Genomic DNA, 27,295 nt, shown 5'->3' on the forward strand with positions numbered 1-27,295 from the left:
CCCGAGAACGATCGGGCCGCGTGTAGGTAGCCCCAGAACAGAAGAGAGAAAGAGAGACCGTGGTAAAGGCGGTCATGGTCAAGGGTAGCCCGAAAACCTACGAGAAGTAACGTACGAGGAAACGAAAATTCTCCGACGTTTGCTCGCGTCGTGGTCAAAGTCGCCGCGTTGATGATCTGCCTTGATACCGCGAAGGTGGGTTAATTGCTCGAAAAGGAGCTACCTCGAAGATCTTTCCCACAATTGCCAACTTGAGTGGGGATTGTGAATCATTCGCTTGTATTATACATATACACGTACAAATACATATTGGAGTATATAGCGGTTAATGTACAGCGGCTCGTATGCAGCTGCATAACAGGCACGATCGTTCTCTCAAAGGATGAACCGATGGAACGATCGGTTTTTCGGTTTAATAAACATTCGGTTTATACGTTGTTGCTTCAGTCATCCAATTAAGAAACGGTTCCTGGTGATGTCTTTGGCTCGCCGGTTGTTTCATTGCCGCGCAACTGCTATGAAAAGAGGAATAATGCTGAATCAAATGTTATTGTTACGCCGATTAAACAATTACTCTTCGGCTGGGTTTAGCTCACCTTGAAACCGTTTACCTTCAAAACAGCAGAATGTACGATTAAGTATATACCCGTTAAAACCGAGTGGCTTGCATTAATGCGGCTCGCATTTGTATCGTGTAGGTGTGACTTTTATAACACGCAAAGAAAATAACGTTTCGTCAACGCGATGAAACACAGCATGTGTGACATGTGCGGAAAAACAATCGATGCTTGATAAACTGACGGCGTGCCGATGATAAACCAAGCTTCCTGCGAAGGATACGCGAAAGTAAATTATCAGCAACCGTTGATATTCGTTTCCACGAACAAGAACATAGAATTTACAAGTCGTTAGACGAGATTGTCCCTTACCACGTCGGTCGTAGCTATCGCGGCACGTGTAATTCGTTATCTTGCAAATTGTATGCAGAAAGAACGGCTTGTTTGCTCGCATCCATTTTGTTTGCGATACCGTGCCGCGCGATTTTATTTCACACCATTCATTATGCAATCCGCCAACCGAAATTATTTTCGTCCCGAAGAATCTTGCCAAAAGGGTACGGAAAGCAGGCGCGTGTTACGATATTCTGCCAAGTACAAACCTTTTATTCGTCTCGCTGTAGCGTATCGCGACTTTCACGCACTGTTCATCGAGATTAATGCCGGTTGGCCATTCATGGTGTTCGATCTTCGGAAACTACGCAAACTAACAGTTATTATCGCCCTACCAGCGTCCGGGTCAACGTCTAAATAGTCTGCGAAGGTGAAAATAGACGGTCGGAAGGCGTGTGCATGGAATTCTAGCAGAAGATTCTGCCGCGAAGTGATGTCACAGCTTGACCATCGGTGAGAGATCGTTCAAGTTGGCACTCTCAGCCCTAGCTGCGGCGCTACCGCGACGATTCACGCAGCGCAATAAAAGCGGAAGGCTGCGTGAGCTCGGAAGGCCGCTCGCAGTCGCACTATCTATCTATACTCTGTTCGATGTAACTTTTCGCGATTCTTTTACTTCCACCGTTCTTCTTTCACTTTTTGCTTCCTTCGTTCGTAGTCTATTCACGATCAGGATCGCGTACGACGACGTGACCCGATCGAGACGTCCAACTGACCGTTTTTCGTACGCATAATGCCCTTTTGCTTCTTCTTCTTCTTCTTCTTCTTCTACCGCTTCTGTTACCCGTTCTTCTCTCTCTCTTTCTCTTTCTTAGCGCTCGAGCGCTTCCATCGTTGCGTCGATCGCGAATTAAGAACGTTGATCCAAAATTCGAGTACGCGATACAGTGAGATCGAATCGTTGCGGATGATGTTTGAGAGAAACCGGTTTCGCGACACGGGAACGCGTAAAGGTAACGAAATATATAATGACAAAGATATATCGGAAGAGTAGCGAACGATCTTCGAATATAACTACGACCAGAATCGTTTCGTCGTTTACGAGTCCTATTTATTTCTGTTATAAATATGCGCGTTTCGCTTCTTGCCGCGTGTTCATCGTTATCCTTAGTACCTCGTAATTTCCGTGGCTAGTCGTACCGGTGCGCGATCCGCGGTGAACGATATCGCTAATGAAACGCTCGTTATAGGAAGCTAATATTCGTGGCGTAATTAAAGTGGACGAAACGTTGCGTACTCGGTCGTAAACAATCGGATCTAATTGTGCATAAAATGGCGAAAGTTTCGTATTAAGTTGCGAACAATACCGTACCGTTGTACTTTAACGTTAACGATGAAACTTTACGAGAGTTCGAATCTTTTAATAAATCTTGCGAGTCTTCGTTCGACACGATGTCGCGTATTGATCTTTGTACCGGCTTTGTTCCATCGCGCGATAATCGAGTAAGGCGAATAATCGAAATCGCTTTTTAATGACACTTGTCCCGTATTTACATAATTGCATGGAAAACGCTGTTTCACATCGCGGGTGTCGTTAAAGCCCAATGTAAACACAATAATTGCCGCTATTCAGAGAACAGATCATTCTCTTCGCGATGATACCGTAGCTACGTAACGTAGATAAAGTGACAAGTTTTTTCACCGACGCAGCTGTCACATCGCGCTTTCACCAAGGAATAAAAATAAATCATTATTCCATCTCGTCCCTGTGATTCAATGATCGCGCAACGCTCGAACGATTGACGTCAACGACCTTCTCTACTGAATTCGTCGAACGTTCGAACGGATTTCCAAAAGCCCAGGGAAGAAAGGCTCGTTCGAATTCGAAGATTGATCGAAGCACCCAATCGCGTTCCTAGCCCGATTGTTGGCCAGTCAACCGGTGACGGCGTTGCACGCGTGGAATTGTCAGCCCGTTGTTCCAGCACACGCGTATTATAAAACGTGTCTTTTATAGATCGTCCCCGGCTGATCGAGGTCCATCGAACGCGTTGAAGAGTGTCCGTCGCCTTCGAGGAAGTTGTCCGACTTGCCAATAACCATTAAACTCGCTGCGGGACTCGAACGACACATACGCGCATGCTTATCGACGATAACCGAACTGTTGAACACTTTGCTGCTCGCAATTTATCGTGAGAAAGTTGTACGTTAATCGATAATACCTGTGACAGAGCACGATCGAGATCCATTTGTCACGAGGTGTTCGCTCCGAGAATTACCATGGCTACAAAAGGTAATTTGCATAGCATATTTCGACTGCAGATACCACTACAGATACTATGAAAATGAAACGTTTCGTTGGGAAAATAAGCGTAAATGCAAATATCTTTACCGGTCATCGTAAAGCGTACGCATTATTAACTAGGCGACCTGGATCGGATACACACTATTCTTTGCTCGGACTAAACGATTCGTTCGGATTTGCATATTTGAAAACGAATGACAAGAAGTTCGAGAAGGTAAGATTATTCGGTGAAACGCGAGGTCTCTTTAAGCGCGATTCGATCGAATCGATCGAAACACAGATTTTTACGATCAGCTTGCCCTCGAATCGGTTTCTATGTAACGTAGAAATCCCCGAGAGCAGGCAAGGAGCTCCAAAAAAGCACGTCGAATCAAGGAAGGAGAGAAACGATCGGTCGATGGAGAGACAGAGAGCTTCGCCTTGCCCGGGGCACAAATCAAGGCCCTTCTTTGCTCTCGAAGGCCCCACATGACTCAACCTTATTATTATTGTTAGTTTTACACCGACACCGTCAAACGTTCTCGTCCGACGCTCACCAACACTCTGATACGTTTCTCGGCCTCCCGTGCACACTCTCATCCTTCCATGTATCGCGTACATGTGCATACCGCGTAGAGAATGCGCGTGGCCGATGTATTGGTGCGTACGAGCTTCGACTAGGAAGTGCAAATCACGAGCTAACAGAATAGTATTCGCGGCAAACTCAACATTCCCACCTCGTCAGGGACGCTGAAGAGGTTATTTTCAACACTTTGCCCGCGGATCGGACACGTGTGCGCCTCCTGCAGGCGTGTGGATGGCTACGAGCCCACGCGGTTCCCAATCAGCGCGGGAAACATCATAGTCGAAGATCTCGATTCGAATCGATGGCGGGCATTCGTTGACTTTGACTCGAGTTTCCACTGGTCGTCACAGACGTTCGTACAAGATCGCACTGGCTGTCCGGTGTCGAAGAATTTGCCGAATTCCCGTCCGTGAAATTTCACGCGTTAGATCTTTTCCGTCATTTGCGTCATCCTAACCCACGAAATTCGTCGATGCTTGTACAACGATATTCGATCTAATTTAGTGCAATAGATAAACATGGCAGTTTGCAGCGGAGAAGCGAAGTAGAATATAGATCGGAATTTGATACGCGAGCGTGCGTCGATTTTTGAAGATACGCTTCATCGTGGAAATTCGTCTTCGATAAAGGGGCCACAGATTGGAAAGCAGCTTTATCGTGTAGCAGTATTGCTAGTTAATTTCAATGAATAAATAACTATAAATAAAGAGATAAACTTGGTAAACGTCGCGATATAGCGATGGCGAGGAGTAAAGTAGAGAATAAATCAGATTTGAAATTGGACGCATAAATGTATCTGTCGCAGAACGACCATGCTTCGTCTTCGATAAAAGGTAGATTGGCAGGCAATCTCGTGGCGTAGTAGAGTCGCGCGTAGATAAAGATCGACGGTTCGTTTAAGAATGAAACTCGCTGCTGGTTCATAGAACGCGGTAATCTCCTGTTCCCCCGCTCATTATCGTTTAAATTCGAGGACAGAGTGCGATCTGGAATTTTCCGCGAGGTCTCCCGTTTCGTTTCATTTTGCCACGCGACCTCGCTTTGTTTATAGACTGCAAATCGTTTTGCAATATCAGTTAAAACGCTCGAGTATCGACATCGTTGTTTTTTCAGTAAATATTTTGGAAACGATGATCGTCGACGCGAACCGACGCGTTGCGAAATCTCCAAGTAACTCGATCGAAATAAAATTAATCCGCGACGATTCCGCGACGATTCCGCGCGTTTCAAACTGCGTGCAAACGAAACGCGAACGCGTTACATTGCTTCGATTCCGAAAGTTTCACGCTCAAATTAAATCAACATTTTCCGATATCGAATATATCCCATCGCATACAAAATAATGCGGTGACTAACGGCGAATCTCGATCGAGTTTATCGTTTATACGAAATATCTTGGATGAATTTATCGAACGAATCGCCGGATCGATTAATCGAATCGTGGAACAGTGATAGTATAAAACCCGATACCTGCACGGTATCGACGTGTGTCTGTTTTTCTTCCAGTCTTCTATCGCGTTCGCGCATTCATAAAACCATCGGCCCTCGTGGACCGGCCTCGAGAGTTTCTACGATCGTCATTACGCCTCCAAGGCGGTCGCTTGTCGGCCCTGGACCGTTGTATACCTCTATAGTCTATCGTCTAGCGCGAACGAGCGAGACAGATTGATACAGGCGAGAGATAAACTATTCTCTCTAGGCGAGCGTGTAGCGTGTGCACACATATACGAAACTGTAGTCAAGTACATCCAATTATCGCTCGTAGACAATGAGTTCCAAGGTTTCGCGTCCACGAATCTCGATGACCGCTCGCGCATTTTTCTGCGGCGTATCTCGCTGCTGCTAACCGATGCAATTTCTGTCGAGGAATCGTTGCACGAACATCTTTAAACGACTCTAATCTCCGCGGTAACAGGTCAAAATCACAACGCTATGTACATAGTGCGTGCATATTGGAGTACGATTCGATCGGAATACGAATCGTAAAGTTTTCAAGTTCGGAGCAGTCGATGAACGTTAAAAATTCCAGCGAATCGAAATGTCTGCCGCCTGCCTGTAGCCCAGCAAAGATCAGCCACGATCCATAGGATTTTTCGCTCTACCTTAGACAAAATCTTCCTGTTGCGCGATTAACGATCGTAGCGACGATTCTGTAAACATCGGGCGCGCTCGGTGGTTCTAGCGCGCCTAGTGCGTCCGACGCCGCCAAGATTCCCGCGCTTCTCCAGGGCCCCGACTAAGGTTATGGCTTGCTCTAGGAGTGCATTAACCCCCGTCGGCTCGAGAGCACACCGTAGAAGAAGTGCACAAGTGGCGCGAAGGAGAACGGAGAAGAGAGAACCGACTCTGCTCTCTCTCTTTCCCTCTCTTTCTTTCTGTCGGCTCGGCTCGGTGCTTCTCGCTTCTGGTTCCGCCGTCAGGCCTCGGTCTCTCTATCGTGTTTACAGCAGCGAAGCTAGAAGTCGTGCTCGCCTTGCCGAGTGCGACGCGAGCAAGCGCTTTTGCGAAGTCAGGGGCGGTCTAGGAAGGGCCAAGAGGAGGAGAGCAGGGAGGCAATGGGAGGCAGAAGGAAGGTGGTGGTCAGACGCGCGAGGGACCGGCGTGCTCGCGGCGGCGGTGGTGGCGATGGTTTGCAGAGGGGCAGAGTGGAGGGCGGCCAGCGGTGACGCCGGCCAGACTTTCTCCGGAGAGCGAAAGTGAGAGGGCCTGCCGGGATTGCGCGCCCCCCGGTAGATCTAGGGGACAAGGGGGGACAGGGTTCTTGCTTTCACCGTGGCCCAAGCGACGCTGTTGCGCTTTTCTGCGACGTAGAAACGAAGGAGGCGCGCGTTATCGTCTGGCCGTTCCGAAAGAAGAGGAAAAATTCACGTTACTCTCGATTCGCAGTAGCTGTTGAACACGGAGGAAAGAAAATTCGCGTGGGAGGATGTTGATGTCTAATGGATGAATGCCAATGGTTTTGGTAGTTTCTCTAGTTGTGTGGAGAACGGATTCAAAGGCGGCGCGATTCGTATGAAATCTGGCAACTGAATCGAAGAATTTATGGTCGATGGTATGGAGGTATCGGAGGCGAGATAAGAGATAGTTATATCGTCTATAGGCGTAATTCGTCGAAACTTTCTTATTTCTGAGGACGCGCAATTCGCGAGCACGCGAGAAACGAAGAGAAAGAGCCGGTTAACGTGCAACGAGCACCGCCTTAGAGAAAAAGCGACCGCGGCGGCGAGTTAGTTACTGCAACGACAGCGTGCAGCCGAACAATTACGAATTTACTTTCTTCTTGTACAATTTCCTCGTCGATGGTCACGCTGCGGATTAGCCGCAGATTAGCCAGACCCGTGGATGTTTGCACCGATCGTGCTCTTTCTCCCCGCCTCTGTGTGTTTCTGCCGCTGCTTCTCGCCTCTCTTTCGCTTCTCCCTATCTCTGTTTCTTATCGAACAGCTCGTCACCCTCGTTCCTTCCGAGCGAACGTGATCGCAGGCACCGGTCAGAAATAATAATCCGTCTACTTGCTGAATTCGAATTTCCTAGACGCGTCGCACGTTCGTAACTCGGTCTAGGGAGATCGTCGTAAGGGAGAATCAATAGAAGAAAGCAAAATGTGGAAAATCGTAATTTTATTGTAAAAGAAAGTATCGCGTCGCGTTGCTCGTTACTCGTCCGGCGATACGATACGTCGCAACGTGGAATCGTGTGACGTCACCAGTGTCAGTTTCTCGGTGGTAGGACGTATTCACTGACTCAATTGATTTTGACGATTATAGCGACCTGTTCTCCCCTCAGCAGCATTTGCGGCACGTGTCTCTCCAAGGTCTCCTCCTTTCCTTCGATCTTCTTCACGACTACTTTGGGCGCGGTGTCTTCTTTCCTCTTCACGCCGCTTGGAGCACCTAATGGATCGAGAACGCGATATCATTTAAAAGTTAATACTCGGAAAATTTATCGAGGGTCTTCCGAAAATGGTTGGTCGTGCCAAACGCACCTTGTCGCTCTGGATTCTTGAAAACGTATCACCGATACGTATCGTTCGATTTAGTTTATATTCGAAACGAGACTTTTTTTATTGCAACGTTCCGATCGCGGAAACGAGAGCAGAAACCTATATAGGGAATCGGAGCGGGATAGGGAGAAAACAGCGGAGGTTGACGTCACGGAGAAACCGCGGACGAAGAGAATGTCGATGGGTCACGAGGTAAGACTCGAAAGGTTGTTTATGTGCTGGCACGTGTCCGCCAAGCTCGAGGGGAAGCAGAAGGGCGTAGGGCGATACGGTTAGGAGAGAGCAGGCAAGCGCGAGGAGTCGCTGGGACACGTGTACTCGGCAGACATCATCGATCCTGGAAGTTTCTCTTCAAGGTCGCTCGGCTTGCCACCCTCGCCGCTTCGTATCAACGACCTCTCGACCCCTCAGGATATCCTAAAGTACGTCAGTAGGCCAACTAACCCTGAACTCTCTCGGTGTACCGCGATTACAGTGTTCTCGGAGGCATAACCTTTTAGATTCGAAACAACAACACACAGTCGTCCTATATTTTCTCTCTCTTCTTTCTCGTTTTTCTATCTTTTCTCGCTCTCCGTCTCGTTCTCGACCGAGCATTAATTAATCATACCTGAGCGGCGCCCGCCCTACTGTCCTCCCACAACGTGAAAATCGTTGAATCATTTCGTTGATTTACGAGCACATTGAAACAGGTATCGAGATTTTTATCATGCTGGAAAAGGTACGACGATATCGAGTCAGCTGGCGGAATCGTACGTACGATCACGCAGCGATAAACGAAATTCCTGTTCTGAAAATTTTCGTCTTGCACGAGTTTCGTGAAATAGGAATTTAGGTTACCGGCTAACGGCCTACAAAAATGCAAACGAACAGAGGATAACGCGTTGCTGAAAGAACCGCAGCACGACCAGTTCGCCGGATATCTTTGGATAAGCGTTGGAGAACGCGAGGAAGGCGAAGGTCTCGATAAGAGAGGTTCGAGGGAAGTTGCAATTGCGGACGCACGTGCGGCGTACCCACGTGAATGAATGAAAACGTGTGCCGAAGGTTGTAGGGTTGTAGCGGAATGAGGAAAGGAGGAAGATGGAACGGAAGGGCAGAGGTGCGAGCAAGAGGAAAACGGGAGTAGTAGGAAGAGAGGAACGGAGAGAGGACGCGAGCGAAGCGAAGAGGAAAAGAGCGAGAGCAAGAACGACCTCTTGCGTTCGATGAACAGAAGAAGGAAGGAGCGCGTGTGCGCGCGAGAGAGAGGAAAAAAGGGAAACGGACGACGCGAAGCACATGGGCCTTGTATCGAACGTAGCAACCACTATGTAGTCAAGGTCGGTCTTTGCCCCTTAGCGTGAAGGGGCGTCCTAAGGATGTATCCCTCGCGATACAACGACCCTTGACTACCTCCGCTTCTCTCTTTTCATGTAAATAAAGGTGGCTAACGATAAGCAACGGCCAGCCGGAAGCCGTTGATTAATTTTATCGATTCTCGCGTCACTCGTATGTACTATTATCGAGAGGAGTGGTTAATTATTCAAAATAGGTCATCGAAACGAACCGAACCGAAAGGCTATTCTTGTTGTTATTAGGCAGAGTTTCATTCATATAGAGCATCGGTGTTAAAATATTCAAACACGTAATTACGGTTGATCTTGTAATGGATTTGGACGAGTGGAGAATCAGAGGCGCGGAGATGGAAGGTAGGAAAAGTGCTACCGTACCGTGCTATTCGTACATCGATTAACCGTGTAAATAGGAAGAGGCGCGCGAACGTTTCATTGACACGGACAGTAGTAGGAGTCATTCATGGTCAGACAAGTGTAGGAAGGACTAAATTGGATTCTCGTTGGTCTCGAAGAATACATGCGAACGTTGCTACGCCTATTGATACGATGTATTAAAATTCTGGACGCACGCGGCGCAACGCGTCCATTATGTATAATTTAAAAATTTGCATGCCAATTTGTATATATTGTGGGATGGAAACATTTCGAGGCCGATTAATAGATACCGAATATGTTTTTGCGAAACGCAAACGTTATGCTGTTAAAAATAATGTAACCCTGAACAGATGACGAATTGCTTCGTGTGTCACGGTATCGGTCGCGTCAAGTATCAGGATACGTTAACGCACCGTAGAAACTGAAATTGCTCGTTGAAAGAAAACTCGAATCGTGTTTCAATCGTACCGATAGTTTCGATAGTAGCGATCGAAAACGATTCTCGTTTCTTTCGTATTAAGTCGAACGTGATTCCATGGAAATGTAAAAAGGACAGGAGAAGGCCGGTAGCTTTTAGTCGTGGCTATTCGACTTTTCATTGAACCCACCACATTGTTGTTTAGAATTCCCCGGCAAGGCGATAGCCTTGAGCGACTGTCAGAGGTTGAATTTTTCCAGGGCCGTATCGCGCCTCGCGCACCGCCTGTCGCGCTCCAATCACGGCAAGACGAGCCAGCGGCCACGTTACAAATGTCGGAGGTTACAGCTTTCAACCGCTTTTTATAGACCGTATTAGCATCCCAATGATTTCTGATTCATCGCAGATGCTTCACGCTATCATCCAAACGAAATAAACGGAAATCCCATCAAATTGATACGGCAACGTTATTTTAATAATCGAGCCGCTCTGTCCGTCCGATGTCAAATTTACGATCGTCTTATACACACGACTACATTTTTATAATCGACGCGGCGTTAATTTGGTCGCTCGATCAAAGCGGCTCGATCTAAATGACTTGGAATCGCAGAATCAACGAAAGACGAGAAAGAAGAAAGGTAAAAAACAAGAAGGAGAAAAAAAGGAAGAAATTACCAAGAGCAGGTGCTTTCCTCTTGACTTTACGGGTCCAAACCTCGAAGCAGTCCTCGAGCGCGAGGTTCCAGTGCTTGTCGAAGGCAGCCACGTATGCCTCCACGTGTCCCCTTATGCCGCGCGCGTTCCTGGTGTAGACCTTCGGCACAAAGGACGAACGATTATTCCTTTTAAATCGTGGCGAGTCTCGTGTTACCCGTTCGTCGTGGCGGTTCGACCGTTCCAGGTAAAGCCGGCTTCTCGCGAAACAGGCACGAGAACGAGACGGAATAAGCGAAAGAGAGAGACAGAGAGAGAGAGAGAGAGAGAGAGAGAGAGACGTCGTCGTCGTTCTCCTCCCTCGAAAATAAGTGCACGAACGTAACGCGCATCTCGATTCGCCTATTCCAGATCGTACGTGTCCGTACTTGCGATGAAGATGAACATCGCGCGCGGCTGCCTGTGCTCGTTCCTTCGTTGATCGATCGTTTCGGCCCGGCAAAAGGCGGTGCGTCATTTTTTGCGCGCACCACACCAAACGACGCATGCATAATTCGTACATGCTCTAATTGTACGTTTTTTTTCTTTTTTTTGCGTCGCGAAAGAACGGGAGAAAGGAGAGCATTAACGCGGCAATTACGACAAATTGCCGACGAACGTGTACGTGCTCCGTTCGGATACAATGTTTCAACCTCGATTATCTGTCACTGATTTATTAACTTTTAACCGTGAAGAAGGTCGCATGGCCAATGTGCAGCTTTATTCGACGAAGAAGATTCTTTTTACAAAGCCTCCTCGAAGGTTAAATCTTCGTCGATGTCGAACTTTCTACTTCGAGGCATCGTGCATGAACGACGAAAATCGTTTCAGATCGAAGGAAGAAAGTGTACGTGCACGCGCGAACTTTTCCATTTTCCAGACGACAATTGTATTAATGACAGTAACCACGAGCGTGTCTACGAGAATACGAACGTCGTTCCGTTGTTTGTCGCGCGCGTAGATATGTCGCGAGGCAAGATAGCATGATACGCGGAAGTGCAGACCGTGGCAAGGCCCCCTTCAATGCCTTTCGCACTGATATATACCCAGCTTTGTCGCAATGAAAACTAATTGCGTGACTCCGACTCTGACTCGCTCCTCCGTCTCTGTCTCTCTCTCCCTCTCTCTCTCTCTCTTCCCTCTCCTTTCCTTTTACACGCATCCAGTGTTCGGTGCAATTTTCCGCGAGATGTTCGAACAAATCGAGTTATATTTTTAACATTTTAATTCAGTTTAATCGATTCTTTCCAGCCCGATCGTTCGAGATCTCAGTGTAAATTCCATTGAAATTCTTCGATTCAACTTGTTCTTTCTTCGGGTGAAACAAAAATCTTTTTAACTCTGTTTTCTTAAATCGATCTGATTTACCCGGCAGAATAGAATCGCGAGGTGTTCGAAAAGTTCGATCAAGAATTCGAAACACAACCTCACGATACCTTTCTTTTGCTGCTCGTCATTGACTCTGTGCACGTGTACCGTACGTGCGCGAAACGCCATTGAGAAGAGGGACGTCGAGGCAGCTGTAAGCTAGAATCGATTCTAGGAGTCCTCAAGATTCCTTCGGGGCATATCCTTGCTGGTCCAACGGGGCCAGATCCGTCGATTAATCGCGAAGGATAACAGCGTTGTCATCTGGTTCGTAGATTTGCTCGACCGTCGGGTCCAAGGTTCGATCTAGTCTTGTCACCGCGATCGAATACGTGAAATTTCTTGTGCATTCAGCCGGTCCACGGATATCGAATATCGGTCGGGTGGAACCTGGAGGTTCGGTGAGAGAGATTTCGATCGGATCGGAAAATTTAGAGCGCCTGTTAAACCGGGATCGAGGCAAAGTCGGACGAATCGCGCGGATTTACTTCCGTTCCTTTCGATCGTAACAACTTGAGAAATCGCTCGAACGAAATTCCACGAGAATAACAGCGACAAACGATAGAGCGTAAGAGCGTGATCGCGAGCGCAACGACAGGGGATAACGACGAACGCGGACGAAGCAATAGAAATCGCGCGACGACGATCGTCCTCGCGCGAATCATATTCGTTAACCGTCTCTTTCCTTTTTCTCCATTCGCGATCTTCGTTACGTAACGTAACGGTGCATTATACAAGCTATTACGTTGGAATGTATGAAAATAACGCGAGATGGGACTGGTTCCAAGGAAAATGGCAATCGCTTTCTTCGGCGATTCGAGAAGCAACCGAAGGCCGAGTAATCGATCGACGCAGATAGAAATCTTCTTTCCGGATGCAGGCACATCCGAAGGTTAGAGATTAGGATCTGTTCCCAAGGACGGTGGTTTCATGAAACGCGCGCGGTGCGTGCTGATGCATCTAGAGACAGCGCGAAGACTTTGTCGTAGAAATAAAACGTGGCTGGAACGACGATGGCCGGACAAAGCCGCGAATGAAAGCTAATGAAAGTAATTAATCGAGAAACACGTTCCCGTCTCTTATTAAAAGCTCGACATCCGAAAGGAGTTTAATTAGGAACTCGATTCCGCTCATTGAGAATATCGAATATAGACTGGCGCTTCCGCAGGAAGATCAATTACATCAATTTAACGATTAACCTTTTTTCTCTTTTTGCCAGACGTTCCGTTCGAACGAAGAGTTAACCGAGTAAGCTGGGGCGTTTTAAATGTCTTATATCGCTACGTCTATGATGGTCGAGGAGTCGAACGATGAGAACGAATAGCCCCCTTCGAAAACGTTCCCCGACCGATTCGCCGGTACGTGATCGGAACGCGAACCTATGTTTATTTTTATCCCGGATCTGGAACTTGGTCGTATCTCGACAACGCGTTAGACCAGCCTCGCTTCATTTTGGAGCAGTTCGGGGGAAACGTAGAAGAGAAGTCGGCGTAACGCTTCCTGCTTCGGATCAGAAATCCCGTTCTCTCTCGCATTCGCCAAATGCGCCGCTAATTATGGAAGTAGGAAGCAACGAGATACTCGATGTGGCAGGAAGTAGATTTTTCCTCCTTTCGTCGTTTGATTCGGTCGGGACGAGCCGACGACTCCGCTCGCGATTTCTCTCCGTTACAACGATACGCCAGGAGAAGAAAAAGAAAACGAAACACAAAGACCTTGCACGTTGATTTATTTTCCGGTCGCGAGAAAAATGGCTCGCGATCGTTGTCGGCGACTAATACGATCCAGAAACGTCTTCGCGTGATTTCATTGGATCGCCGTGTGACTCACACGCGATATTCAGTTTCCCCGTCGAAGAAGAATGCCGCCACGGCCAGATTAAAAACGTTTGATACGCGCGCGTCCTCGCTTTCTCGTTACGCAACCATCCAGATAAAGTACCAAGCTTTCCTCTAACCTTGCGATATCTCCGTCGCTATAATCCCTAGCGTGCAACTTATTCCCGGAAGTTACTCTATTAACCCTTTGATGGCGTAATTAAACGTAATTAAACGACGAAGAATGGACGAACGATTTAGAAAGTAATTGTCTGTGTTGGCACAAAGGTACATGCCTACTTAAGCGCTTCCTGAGCATAGCGAGCGAAACCACCGTGTTCCATAGAGCGAGTCTTTTGACTTTTCGATGGTCGACCTTGTCTTCTTGAAGCGTCCCTCGAAAGTAAGGGAAAGATCAGGGGCGTAAACAAGAGGAGAAAGGCCCTGGTTGTCTCCATGGAGACGAGTGTTGACCCGAATGCTTCCCTTTCTCCCTCTATCCGTACCTTTCGGCTGTTTCCAGCCCTCGTTTACCTTCGAAGGGCTCGCGCACGTGTCTCCCGATCGCGAAAGTGTGTCAGCCGCATGTGCGTGCGCGCACAATGCCAGGGGTCAGGCAGAAATGGGGGGGGGGGGCGTGGGTGTTTACAGTGCCGCTTTCAGGACTACCCTCGAATTTCCATGGTCGTCGAGCCGCCAAGCACGAATCAAGATAGTCGATCCACGTATTCTCTTCTATTCGGTGCCTTTAAAGTTACCCTTTTTTTTCTTTCCTTCACGTTTTCCTTTTATTTCTTCGTTTCACACGTTTTAGATTTAGATCGGAGGATTTCGCAAAGAAGTCGCACGACTTCCTAACGTTACTTACGATCTTCCCCGAATTCTGTATTGATCGTAACGGTTAAACGGCAATCGTTTCCTTCGAAACAACGTATCTGATTCGTGGAAAAATGTTACAGGGCCTGACCTACCTTAACGCGGGTCCGACTTTCCATGTATCCGTGTAGCATACCTAACGGGCCGAAGGCTCTTTGCATTTTCGCGAGGACGTTTCTTCCTTCTATACTCCAGTGCGGTTGTCCGGTCGTCTTTCTGCCAGTCACAGGCTCTGCACATCGCAAAGGAAAAAAATCGCTGATTCCGAATTTATTCTTCTTACGGTGCCGCCCCGCTCTATATAATAGTTGGGGCCGAAGAAAAATCTTGGACGGAGGCTATAACTGTCCCATGTATCGTCGAAATAGATTAGATCGGAAGAAACAGGGGTGAACGAAACGAAAATATTAGGAAAATAAAGAGCGACGGGGGTGAAATTCGCTATATCTCTCGATCGAGAGCGAGTTATCAGGCTAACGAGCGGACGCGTTCGGCATTATCCCGGCAGAATTTTTCCAGGCGGTCGTAACGCCGTGCTAATAAGAATTTATGTGACTCTCGCGACTCGTCGGTTCGTCGACAAATCATCGTTGTATTCCGCGGAGACGAACGCTCGCCGATAACATCGCGCTTCTAGTTGTTCAGTTTTTGCTGGTTTTTGCCGTCACCGCGAGACGAGAGACGACGAGCCATTACGCATACGGCGGCCGACAACGAGGACGATGTCGAAGATACCGACGAAGCTGCGGCTCCATTAAGAAAAATCGAGTTTGTATGCGAGAGAAGCGAACCGAATTGCGCGAGCGGAATACCCTGCAGCCTCTCTTCCTTCTATCGATAAGGCCATCGCGCCGTCTCTAAGGTAAAAGAAGAAAGAAAAAAGGAGGGAAAGAAGGGGTGGGGTATACCGCATTGTCGCGCTAGCGACAGTTATTTACGACGATAAATATTTGATTACGATAAATTACGTAGCGGCTGAGAGGCACGCGAACACGTATTTCGTGGAACTCGTAACTTCTTCTATACGTTGCACGTTTCGTTAACTATTCGCAACGGCGAAAGTATTCACCGTGCATGACTGGTCGTCGTCGGTCGGCGGCTCTCTAACTCTAAGCAACCAGCCTCTGGAATATCATCGTGCGTTCCCATAAAAACCGATTTCGGATCGGGGAAATGCGCGTGTGCGTGCGTGTACGTGCGTGTGTATAGAGCGGTGACGTTCGATGGTAGGGGGCCTCGCGAGTAGGTAGCTCGGCCCTGGCCGACCGGGCGCGGAAAGAGGAACGCCGCAGAGTTACGTAAAGGCTGGCTCTGCTCTATACACACACTCTCTCTCTCTCTCTCTCTCTCTCTCTGCCATACGCTGTGCACACGAGTGCACTTATTTTGCCCGTGTGTGTACCGTGCCGCGGCCGCGCGCGATTTCACGCATACACACGGACGCGTATAGTAACGCGTATAACGACGCGTATACCAATATGCGTGTACTCGTATACAAGAGAAAGAGAGTAGAGGAGTATGCAAGCAAGGTCTCGCTCGTGTTGGCGCGAGCACCTTCGAACGCAGCGTACGTCGATAGGCGTTGCGTGCGGAGACGGGCGGCGAGCGCGAAAAGAGCGGCTCGAGTGGCGATCGTGCACTCGCGAGATCGACGCTGCCAATTGGCTTTCTCCGATAACTTTCATCCACCTTAAACCTACGCTCCCCGGTTACCCCGGCCCCTCGCTTCTACTCGCTTCTTTTCCACCTTTCTTTATTCCTTTCCGCGTGCACCACGCGCGCCACTTTCACTATCGTCGCGATCCAATTCCACTCGGCGAGCTACGACCAGCCTCTAACGCTCTGCTCGCCGACACTCGCGCGACCGAGCCATTTTTCGAGAGCACGGCGTGGCGTTACGGTACACGGTGCGTTGGGTGATTTCTAAAAATAAAAAGTTGCGAGAAGCCCCCGAACGAGAACCACTAGCCTGGCTGAACCGATCGTCTACCAACGAGACCGATAAAAATACGTCCATCGAACCGTGCTCCATGAATTTTCGAGGAAAATACGATCGCTGGTCTTCGTCTCTTAGGACGGCGAAAGGGAGACACGGCGAGGCTAGCGGCAGCGGAGTCGTGGTGAAATTAGAAATTGCTTCGTTTACGGTACACGCGTGGCTAATCGCGATGGCGAACGCGCGGATCCTCCCAGGTTTTTCCCACAGTTTATATGGAACCGAAGGAACGCGATCGCCAGAGAGCGAGTCGAATAGGCTGGCGTTGCTCGTAAAACGGATTATCGAAATTACGCCCGGAGCATCTGCCGCTTTTACGCCGATATATCTTCATCCGATATAAAGGAAAGCTACGGAATATTTACTCGAGGCACGGAAGGGTCGCCTCCGTGTTTACGATAGTCGCTTTCCACTGTCGGTTCTCGTTCTCCACGCGAGGATGCAATCTGCCTGGACGATCTCGCGAGCTCTCGAGAAAGCAGAGGCAGAGCAAGAAAGTGCAAGAGAGGAGAAGGAAGGAGTAAACGTTCGTCCACCTCCAACGTGCCACTATTTTTTCCTCTCCCCTTTCGACCAGTCCAGCAGCATTTTTCCATTTTCAGTTATATACCGGCGGCGCGAACAAGATAACGCGAGACCCGCCGCTTCCACAGCGTTCACGTGCGTGAACCGCGGAGGAAACCGTTAGCTTTACAACTGCGAGTCGAGAACGATGGCACAGACCGCGCGAAACGGCCCCGCTGTATTATCTTCCACCTCTTCCTTTCCAACTTCCAACTCGCGTCTCGTCAAAAATTTACTTACTCGGCCATTCGCAAAGAATCAGAGTAAAATCGCTCTCCTACGTACGTGTATTCCTATATACGTTATATCGTATATACATAATTTCCATTTTACCGGAAGATGACCGAAATGGTACCGATCGCTCGAGAACAATCGTAAAAGAAGGAAAAGACCGAGCTGGGCCCGATGAAAAAGCATACCGTCGGACCCGGCAATTATCGTGTACGCCCGATCGGACGGACTCGTCCGCGCAACATATATCACGTGTTCACCTGCAAAAATGTTTACCGTGCGTGCGAAGGAGCACTTGGTCCCAAGGAGGAGAGGATCCTATGCAGGTGGGTACGACGGCCCCTGGAGAATGTTCGTACGCGGGGCAGGTGGGGCGATTGGCGGTACCCCGTTGCGGGGTTCTGGGCAACGAAATATCGCGGGGAAACGGGCGAGGCTACTAAGAGGAAAGAGGAAGAAGCAACGGCCGACGAAGAGCGAGAGAAAGATGATCGGAGAGAGGAAAAGAAGGCACGAGACCGAGAAGAGAGACGCGGTAGCGAAGGTGGTGGAGGAGGAGGAGGAGGAGGAGGAGGAGGTAGAGCAGCGAGAAGTATCGGTGGGGCATGTGGAGGGGTTAGGAGGAGAGGGAGGAGGGCTGGTTGTACCCGCGGATGATCCCCAGGTTGAGTCGCGCTGGGTTCAACGTCCTGGCGGGCAGCGCACCCGAGAGCCGAGGCAGGCAGCCGAGCAGCCACCAGACCTCTCTATACACGCATACACACCACGTACGTACGTATACACATGCACGTACACAGGCGAATACTCGCGCACGCGACACGTACCTACGCTCCACCGACGTTACACGTGCGCGCACGCGCTCTCCTACACACCCGGAGCTTTTTTCGTTCGTGTGTGTACACGAGAAGAAGGGGAGTGGGCAGGCAGAAGGGGAGGAGAAGACGGTGTATACATGTACGAGAATACACATACACATAGGCGAGAAACGCACACGAGAAAACGCCGGCTGGCTTGTTCGCTTCGCGAGAGTTTGCTTTACGCGAACTATCCGTAGGTACTGTTACTTTTGCGACCAGGCCCTTTCGATCCCTTCTCGCCTGTCCCCCTCGCTCCCTCTCTTTCTCTCCTTCCCACTCTCCCGTTCCGCTTTGTTTTCTTCTAAGTAGCGGACAGGTAACGAGCCAAAGGGGATACACACGCTTAGAGAGGAAGGCGAACGGACGAGAATTTCGTGGGACGTTGTTTTCGTGGTTTACCGCTTTCGAACGAACGATTCCTGTTTCTACTCTCTTCTACTTCTCTCTCGGAGCCACGAGAAGTCGTACTTCCCCGACTCGTCGTGGGAAATAGCGATCGACCGCGAGAACGACCGGCAGGAAAGTCCATAGAGGCTCGGTGAGATTCCAGAAGAAAGGAGAAATCACTTTTACCCCAGGAGCAGCGAACGACCCGCGCGGATCAGAGAAAAAGTAGATCGGCGAGAGATCGCTGAATTTGGAATTGTTCTCAATGATATCGCGATATGCATCTAGGAAGTTTGCCGCGTTCCTTTCGACGAGTCGTTGCTCCGCGCGTTATTGTCGTTCGTTTTCTTTCTTCTTCGAACGGCGAGTCAACGACAGACGCGATTAACCCTTGCGGCGTATATACGTTTTCACGCGTTTCCACGTACGTTCGTGATCCAGGATTTCTTTCTCGCCGATTCGATTCTTCGATCTCTCGGGTTACGCGGTTCGTTCGTTCGATTCGTTGAAAAAGCTGGTTCGATCAAGCGGATAGGACGACGGTCTGACCGAGAAGAAAGCGGGCTGGTGCCACTCGAAATTCAAAGAGGGTGAGGAACGCCACCGTTTCGACGTGCTCGATAGTCATCTGTTACGTTGGGATAGGTCGAGGCGGCGGTACGTGCACACGAACGGCCGAGGAATTGGATCGTCCAGTCTACCGGGTGTCGCTCATTTACCATCGAACCAAGTTGCTCGAAAAACGAGGAACATCGCCTCTGCGTTCGTTCAGTTCCTCGGTTCGTTCGTGCGAGGAATTCGAGACTAGCCAGAGAACGCTTCCGTATCCGATAACGTTGTCGAACAAAAACGCCGCGATGCATCGTGCGTTGGACGGGATTGCCGGTGTTGCTTGCTAGCAGCCGTTGCACAGCCACTACCACGGAGAAGAAAAGAAGTCCCCTCCGCGCTGGTCGGTCGGCCTCGGTGGTGGAGTTACCGAGTGGTGGATGCATATGTCGCGCGCGTATAAATATTGCGCAACACGCCGCGAGAATCGAAGGGAAAACATCGGCAGCACGACGTGTATTCCGTTACTCGGGGCGAACGACTGCCGGACTCGCTTTGCATCGTGTTTCTGCCGGCCAACGGACGAAACTCGATGGCGTTCGCGCGTTGCTAGCGACCCGCGAACAAACCTCGTTATCGTCCACGACGACCTCCGCGACGAGCACGGAATACAAAAGACGAAAGCAACGACGACGACGACGACAGAATCTAGATCCAGAAGAGAGCAACGAAATCGAAAGATCATGTTCGAGTGAACCTTTTAACGTTTTCAAACTCGTCGATGGTAGTCGAGGAACGACGAATGACTCACGTTGCCCTAGGTCGCGTAAAGATCGTTCAAGCCGCGTTTCGTCGCATTGCACGGAAGGAAGTTTATTGCTCGAACCAACTTCCTGCTGTTTTCGCGTACGAGGAAGGGGATAGCGCGATACGGACGCGTCTCGAGGGACACTGTGTCGAACAGCGATTAAGAGGGAAAATGCAAGTACGCGAGCGTGTACGCGAAGATTACGAGCGTTATGCGAGAAAGCCCCTGGCGAATTAAGCGACGATAATAACGTTCGATTACGTTCTACATAAGCGCAATCATGAAAATCACAGTTCCGGCCGAACGTGTTCGGAGGCCGCCGAAGCTGAGGAGCCTCGAGTTGAGTCGAGGTCGACGTCCGGACGCAACAAGTGCTGCTGCGACTCTCGTTGCGCCCGCGATCCTCTTCGATATCGTACCGAGTTTTTCAACGATACCGATTCTCCTCGAAACCACCGAAACATCTACGATCTGTTCCTCTCGCAACTCCTAAACCTAAACGCTCGCCAAGATCAAAAGTACCGATTCACGGTCGTCCGTGACTTTGTCACTTCCTTACGATATCCACGACCAGAGATCCTTCACCGAGATTTCCACATTCCGTTCGAATCTCGTGATAACCAGACGTGAACCGGAAGTCAAAGGGCCTCGACGAGGTTACGCAGCGATGCACCGTGCAAAATTTTCGGTCTAGAAGACGGTCAATCCGGCGCGGAGCCTCGAGTTGAGTCCGAGGTCGACGCCCGGGCGCAACAAGTGCTGCATTACGTACGTATACGCTGTTACACCCCACTCCACTTACTCATACAGCCCAACGACCAACCTCTCTCCACCCCCTTGTGGAAGAAGCCCTCTCCCTCTCGTTCTCTCTCTTTCCGCCTTTCCGTGTGTGCCGAGGCTTTCCACACGATGTCGTGCGCGCGAGAGAGCATCGCCAAGCACACGAGAGAGCCCTACACACCGACACATCGCTCTCGGCGCACTCGGGACCGAGAGATGCGAACGAACGAACGAACGAACGCCGGAGAAAGAACGAAAGAGAAAGACGGTGAATGCCGCGGCGAGTGACGGCAGCGGCAGAGGCGCGCGCCCGTACCTCCTCCTCTCTCGCGCACTAGCGTCGCCTGTAAATATAAAACTGCACTGGGTCAGGGATCCGTGATTTATCGGCTGCCTCGTGTAATTGGCTGCCGGCCAATAGATACATACCCCCCGGGCTACCCGCTGCGACACGAAGGGAACGCGCCCACCTCTCTGTCCACACTGACTAACCCCGCCAACCCCTCCTGTCCTTCTTCCCTCTTTCCCTTGTGCTTTCTATGCCGCGCCGCTCTTCCCCTGTCTCTCTCTCTCTCCCGTTTTCTGTCTCTTTCGCTTCACCCTGAGTCTCCCTGGCGGCCATGAGAAGATAGCGGTGCCGAAATTTCGTCGCGGTGCTCACCTCGGTAACCGCGCCACTTTCACTGAAAATCTAAGCCGACCTCGCTTGGCACCGTGTCAGAATCACGGTTAAGAAGCGACGCGGGCTTCGGTCAAGTTTCGACCGGGCGTACAACGCCACTCGACATACATACATACTCGGTACTCGTCTGATGTAATACCAGAGCTGTCCATTTCCAAGTACCCCGCGTGCCATTTCAAATTTCAAAATTACTAACTAACGCTTCTCTATTACGTCCTTAGCGATAAGAATTTGCGATGCATAGCGTAATAATAGTTCAGGGGAACCGAGATCTCTATTTCTTTTAAAAATCCATCATAATAATAGCGCTGATGATAATTTTCTAATCAGCCCCTTTCATGATGCTTGAAAACAAAACAAAACAAAAAAAGAAAAAAAAAAGAAAAATATAGCGCATCCGATAACCCTGTACACGCGTCGATCATCGCCGGAAGGCTTCCGCGATTGCGAAACATTTCGGGACCTTCTACCGCGGATTCCACGATGCGTTTGCACAATACGTACCCGGGGGAAGGTCTCGGCGAATGCTTCGTGACACTAGGTATGATGCGGTGATGCGGAGGCACGCGATAAAAGGACCGAGTCGCGAGGAAGGAAACAATGAAGACCGAGGGGGCTTCCACGAGACGCACTTTCGCGGAGGTCAAATTCCACGCAACTACGCGCGCGCCTCGCGAAGGCATACCGACGACCTTCGTGGTATTTGCCGGTTCGTAAATAAAGCGTGCCAATATCTTGGGATATAGAGTCCACAGTCGGCGTCGTTTGTTCGCGCTATTAGTAACAACCGACCTAGATGGGGAACTAAGAAAAAAAAAAACATGGCTGAATGATTCATTCGAGAACATCTCGCAAATATGGAACAAACTACCTCAACAGTGTGACTCTTTCGATGAAACCGCGCATCGTATCACTTCCCTTCCGAGCGATCGATCCAACGACACGCGTGAGACTTATTTTTCCCAAAGATACCGCAGAGACGTAGTATACGTGTAAATAGCGTACAACTCGTTGTATACTGGCATATATCGTGCGGACGGCATGTTTCTGAAAGTAGAGAGGTTAATATACTCTAATTGAACGAAAAATTGCACGAGACTTGGAGTACGTTTCTTCGGGTGTAAGAAGGACGCGTGAACCGTCATGGGCTCTCACGCGACTTCCCCATTCCACTTCCGCGTACGTACACTGTTCGTGTTAGCTAACCGTAAGCATATTGAAATTTGATACCACGTGCGAGTTATCATGAATGAAACTGCGACCTCCCGACGACGATGCGATGCAAGGGTTTCACACGGTCGCCATCTCTCGTCAAGCATTCAAAGGTTGGGTCGAGCAAGTGGTATAACCTCACTTTTTCGAATAACAATAAACGAAATACGTCGGTGCACGGAATGTAACAACGGTCGTCTTACCTTGATGAGGTAAAAATCGTTGTCTCGAACATTCTCCTCGCTTTACGTCGGGCGTTTCATCTTTCTTCTGAAATGATTAAAGAAAACGAAAACGAAGGACCTCAGCCGACAGCGTGCGACCGGCACGCGTAGCGTAATACGCACTTTCTTTTGACCAGCCAGGCCAGATAATACGGCTTCAAACTTGGAAACATTGTCGTAAATCGGTGCTTTGCTGGCCGATAGTTGAATCTTTTTTGAATAAAGTGCTTTCATCGGATTAAATTTCACACTTTTCGCGTCCAAACTCTCGTCGGACGTCGAGCTACTCTCGTCGTCTGCCATGTTAAGACTGTTCGACACTGGTTTCGGCGGGCGATTTGAATTTCACACCATGAGTCAAATAGATATTTATACTTCCGCTTTGAAAACAATATCATCCATGTGTACGTTTCGGGTCTAAGAGAAAACAAGTGCTCCTAGCGACGTTTTTGCTTCGTACAAATTTCCATTGATTATATAAAGAAAGGAAATAATAAGGTTTCATTGGAGAGTTCTCTTTCCATGCGGGTATATAGATATTTGATCGCCTCGTTTTCAACGCAGCGCGTTGCTCCCGATTACATGGGGCAGCGAACGATATTTGAATAGGTAGGCTAGAGGATGTTAACCTCCTCGCAACGATGGAAACTTTCTTTCGCGGCTGAGGATTACGTAAAGACAGCGGCGTGTAGAAGCTGCATAGAAATGCAGCGGCGGCAGGAGAGTGAGGTTACGCGCACAGGAAGTGAAACAACCTACAAGCCAGAAAGAAAGTTTTCACTCGATGTTTTCACTTTCATGGAAATGCCAGCGTTACCTGTCCCGTTACATGCTTCTACATGCATCAACTTCTAATTATTGGAATCGGTTTGCTTTGCATCGACGAACTGAATGATCGATCGGGACCGTTTCACGGTTCGCACAATAATTAAACCCATCGAGCCGTTTCTCGCTATCGATGAACGATACGTCGAGCTAAAGATCGACAATCGCGGCGACCACTGTCGGAACGATCGTTGAATTAGCTCGCAAGAACGTACCCGTTCCGTGTAACGAGAGAAAGTAATTTTTGAACGTAACTAATGATTTCCGTTTCGCTGAGAGTTTCATTCTACGACAAATGTAATTTATTTGTTGCAGGGGAATCGGAGTAGCGCGTAAATCGAAAGGGAGAAATCTGTGGAGCAGAAAAAGAAGGAGGCGAAAAGTGGGGACGTTTCAGAGGTGGTTTTGGATGTTAGAAAGCGCGGGGGTGGCTAAAGAGGCCCCGCCGCAGGGTACGGGTCCCGATGCCGGTCCCCGTATCGCAAACCCTCACGCTGACCTCCACCCTCGTGCCCAAGGAGGAGTCAAACATGCCCTTCATAGACGACGAGTTACTTTGGTGCCCTGACAATGACGGCAAAATGGTCGACTTAACGCAATGTCTCCAGGTTCGTCCGCCATGATGATTTTCATCCGAGCGAAAGGATCGATTTCGCGCGAAAGCAAGTGATAACTAGACTTTATCGATTCACCAGGAAAGCAGCACAGGGCAATCGGTAGAATTTTCCCCGATGGAATTGAGTGCTCTTGTGGGGACGCCGGCAGCTCCGAACATGCCGGCGGAAGAGGGCGAAGGAATGGCTGGTGTCACAGGTGAGGAACCCTTTGACACGCTAGACACATTCCTTCGAGAACTGCAAGCTGATTTGGCTGAAGCCAGTCAACCCACGTCCACTACAACTTCCGTAACCCCTTCCTGTCGACGGCAGAGGTACAACATCGCGGCTGCCAACCCTTTGTTAGCAGGTGAGTTTCGTAAATAGACGAGATTTCAAGCACGTGGACTATCATCGTCAATCATCGTTTTTTTGTTTTTTTTTTTCTCGTAACAGAAAAATTGGCGGCTCCTTCGTCGCAAGCATCTCCAACTTCCATCCCGTATGCAACGAGGGCAGAGATCAAGACGGAGAATATTCAACCTGAAACGAGTAAAGGTAAGTTTCTTCCACGTACTCGTTTCGCGATTTTAATCAACGATCGACCGCAGTTCGTTTCGTTGGTGTTTTAACGATCTTGCAGTTTCGATCAGTGTTCCATCTATTATATCGGCCGTCGTATGTTAAACTACCATTGTTTCCGATCTACGTTACCGACCGTAGTTATATCTCCGGTGTCCTACATTATCGATACTTTCGTTCGTCTACCGGTGCTTCAGGCGGCTCGATTTACCATCGTAAATATCTTTCCTGTCGGTACAATAGAAATTGCTTGCGTGGTTGTTCCATGGGAGAGCGTGTATCTTGCATCGATACGAACGAACGACGTACACATCGGGAGTTGGACTCGTGGTCGAACTACACTTGGTATTTAAACAATGCCGATTCGCTACTCCGAAAGGGAAACCGGCCAAGGCCCCGCGAATCGCGACCAGACATCCGCGTTAGCGATAATTGCGCCTGCGTTCTTGCGTCGACGCGAAAAAAAAAAGCAGCCAACATTCGCGTATGACATGCACGTACACAAAGCTCTGCGCTGGTGTTCGCAGTGGCCCAATTCTTACAATTTACAGCCATGTCGTAACAACACACTACGTGCGTACGCGATTTCGCGATTGCTTCGAGTCAGCCTCGAGACGTTGGAACGTGCAACGACCATCGAGGAAGAACGTATTTACACGACCTTACGGCTTGCGCGGCGCAAATATTATGCCACTTGGAGCGTTAGGTGTCGTGTTCTATAACTCGGAACATACCTGCTGAAGCGACAACGGGACGCTCGCGCGTCCTCGGCTCTGCTTCGATGCTTAACGCGTGTGTCGTACGTACGTGCATGCAACCGTCTTACAAACGTATCTTATGCACGACACTGCTAAAGTGGTAACGACCTTTTGTAGGCCGCGTGAGACGCTTAGCCTTTAACCCGAGCGTTTAAAACGATCAAAGGGGCGGGTGAGTCTTTCTGTCTGCCAGTGCTTAACGATAACAAAGAAAAATTGCAAGTATCTAAAGGAAAGGAAGAAAGTGGCTCTGGTTAAACGGTAATAGAAATTAATCGAATCAACGTTTCTAGTTCTCGAAAATTCAAGATCGTGAAGAGTTTCGAACGTTTACTCGATTCGTGTTGCTCGTTTTTGTTTCCATCTTTCTCCTTCTCTGTTTTTCGTTGCGACGATACAGTGGAACGGAAATTTTCACTGCGCGTCTTACGTTTCAACGATCCGCGGTAGACTTCGCGACTCCGTTTCAACCGCAGGCCGCGACGGCCAATTACGTGCCGTTAGAACACGAATCGGAATGGGTGCTCGCCGTTGTTCTTTTCACATTTTTAGAAAGCGGTTGGAAAGTGAGAAACCGTGTACTTTCTAGCAAAACTATTATAAATACAGATTAGAACGCTGTTCCAGTAAAATATTGACGAAAATATGTCGTTCGTGTCGTCGACGTATTTACGTTCCAATTGCTGTCGGTAAGAATTTTGCGGCCGGTAGTTCGTTTCCGCTTTGCTTACCGACGCAGAAGAGCGAGCATCGATCCAGTTACGCCGGTCGATCGATTTTTTTAGCAAAAATACTCGAGCCTCCTTATCGGTTGCTACCCTCTCGCATAATGCGAGAAACTCGATTCTCAAGCCGTGCATCTAGCTAGATCGAAACGAATTCCAACTTCACGTCCGTGAATCTCTATGTCTACCGAGTGAACTTCTCGAGTCACGAGCACGAGAGAAAAGAACTTCTCGCCTATACTCTCGCGTGCACTTTTGCTCGCTCTGTCGGACTCGACTGTCTCGTCTCTTCGACACGCATCACTTTCGCCGTGTGCATCCTGCGTAACCGACGAAAAAGTGGATTTTCACGTAGAATCGTTGGCGTCGTCACGCTCGCGATAGATACGTCGACCGGTGAACGCGTGAAAATCGACAATATCGGTGAATTCTCACCAATTCCTTTCTCCAAACATTCGCATTTTTTCTCAACAGCTGGAGATTCATCGAACGGAAATTACATGAATATTCGCGGAACGAGTTGCGCGACAACTCAAATTTCCTAGGAACTCGTTGGTGCGCGGTTAAAAAAGATCGATTTTCAAGTGACGCTGAGAAATTAGTTTGGATAACGCAGGCGTGACAGGGGAACGCGTTTCTTTACCCCCTGTTGCATCCAGCTGTACGATTCTGCTGCACTTGTCGCTACCCTCGTTCCCTTGACCCTCTCCAAACACATAAATTCTCCTCTTCCCCTGTCTCTCTGTTGCGCTGTCTCTCTTCCCCCGTCCGTCTGTTTCCGTCTGTTTCCGTCTCTCGACACTCGGGTTAGGGCCCCACGGAAATAGATTCGAGACCCGGCGTCGACTCTCTCTCTTTCTCTCTCTCTTTCT

General features: G+C 49.2%; 2 protein-coding genes across 9 annotated transcripts in view; one reads left to right on the forward strand and one right to left on the reverse strand.

The window, feature by feature from the left end:
- Lsm11 (U6 snRNA-associated Sm-like protein LSm11) overlaps positions 1 to 23,543 on the reverse strand; it is a 37,062-nt gene extending 13,519 nt beyond the window's left edge. The window contains exons 1-5 of one of the 2 annotated variants that reach the window (XM_069113877.1): positions 23,061 to 23,268; positions 22,917 to 22,983; positions 14,743 to 14,879; positions 10,569 to 10,707; positions 7,371 to 7,653 (exon numbers count right to left, since the gene is read on the reverse strand). In XM_069113877.1, the coding sequence (XP_068969978.1) occupies positions 7,505 to 7,653; positions 10,569 to 10,707; positions 14,743 to 14,879; positions 22,917 to 22,983; positions 23,061 to 23,240 (672 nt within the window). In that variant the 5' untranslated portion in view covers positions 23,241 to 23,268 and the 3' untranslated portion in view covers positions 7,371 to 7,504. Of the gene's footprint in view, positions 1 to 7,370; positions 7,654 to 10,568; positions 10,708 to 14,742; positions 14,880 to 22,916; positions 22,984 to 23,060 lie in introns of those variants that run through there. The other variant, XM_069113878.1, reaches the window with a different exon arrangement.
- Positions 1 to 27,295, forward strand: part of Eip74EF (Ecdysone-induced protein E74) — a 145,260-nt gene that overhangs the window by 14,762 nt on the left and 103,203 nt on the right. For 6 of the 7 annotated variants that reach the window (XM_069113838.1, XM_069113837.1, XM_069113841.1 and 3 more), the window contains exons 2-4: positions 24,078 to 24,370; positions 24,458 to 24,728; positions 24,815 to 24,916. In XM_069113838.1, the coding sequence (XP_068969939.1) occupies positions 24,227 to 24,370; positions 24,458 to 24,728; positions 24,815 to 24,916 (517 nt within the window). In that variant the 5' untranslated portion in view covers positions 24,078 to 24,226. Of the gene's footprint in view, positions 1 to 2,919; positions 3,184 to 24,077; positions 24,371 to 24,457; positions 24,729 to 24,814; positions 24,917 to 27,295 lie in introns of those variants that run through there. The other variant, XM_069113840.1, reaches the window with a different exon arrangement.

The sequence above is a fragment of the Bombus flavifrons genome, chromosome 5 (assembly GCF_040668555.2).
Source record: "Bombus flavifrons isolate JBK064 chromosome 5, iyBomFlav1_principal, whole genome shotgun sequence".
In the NCBI taxonomy this organism is placed as follows: Eukaryota; Metazoa; Arthropoda; class Insecta; order Hymenoptera; family Apidae; genus Bombus; species Bombus flavifrons.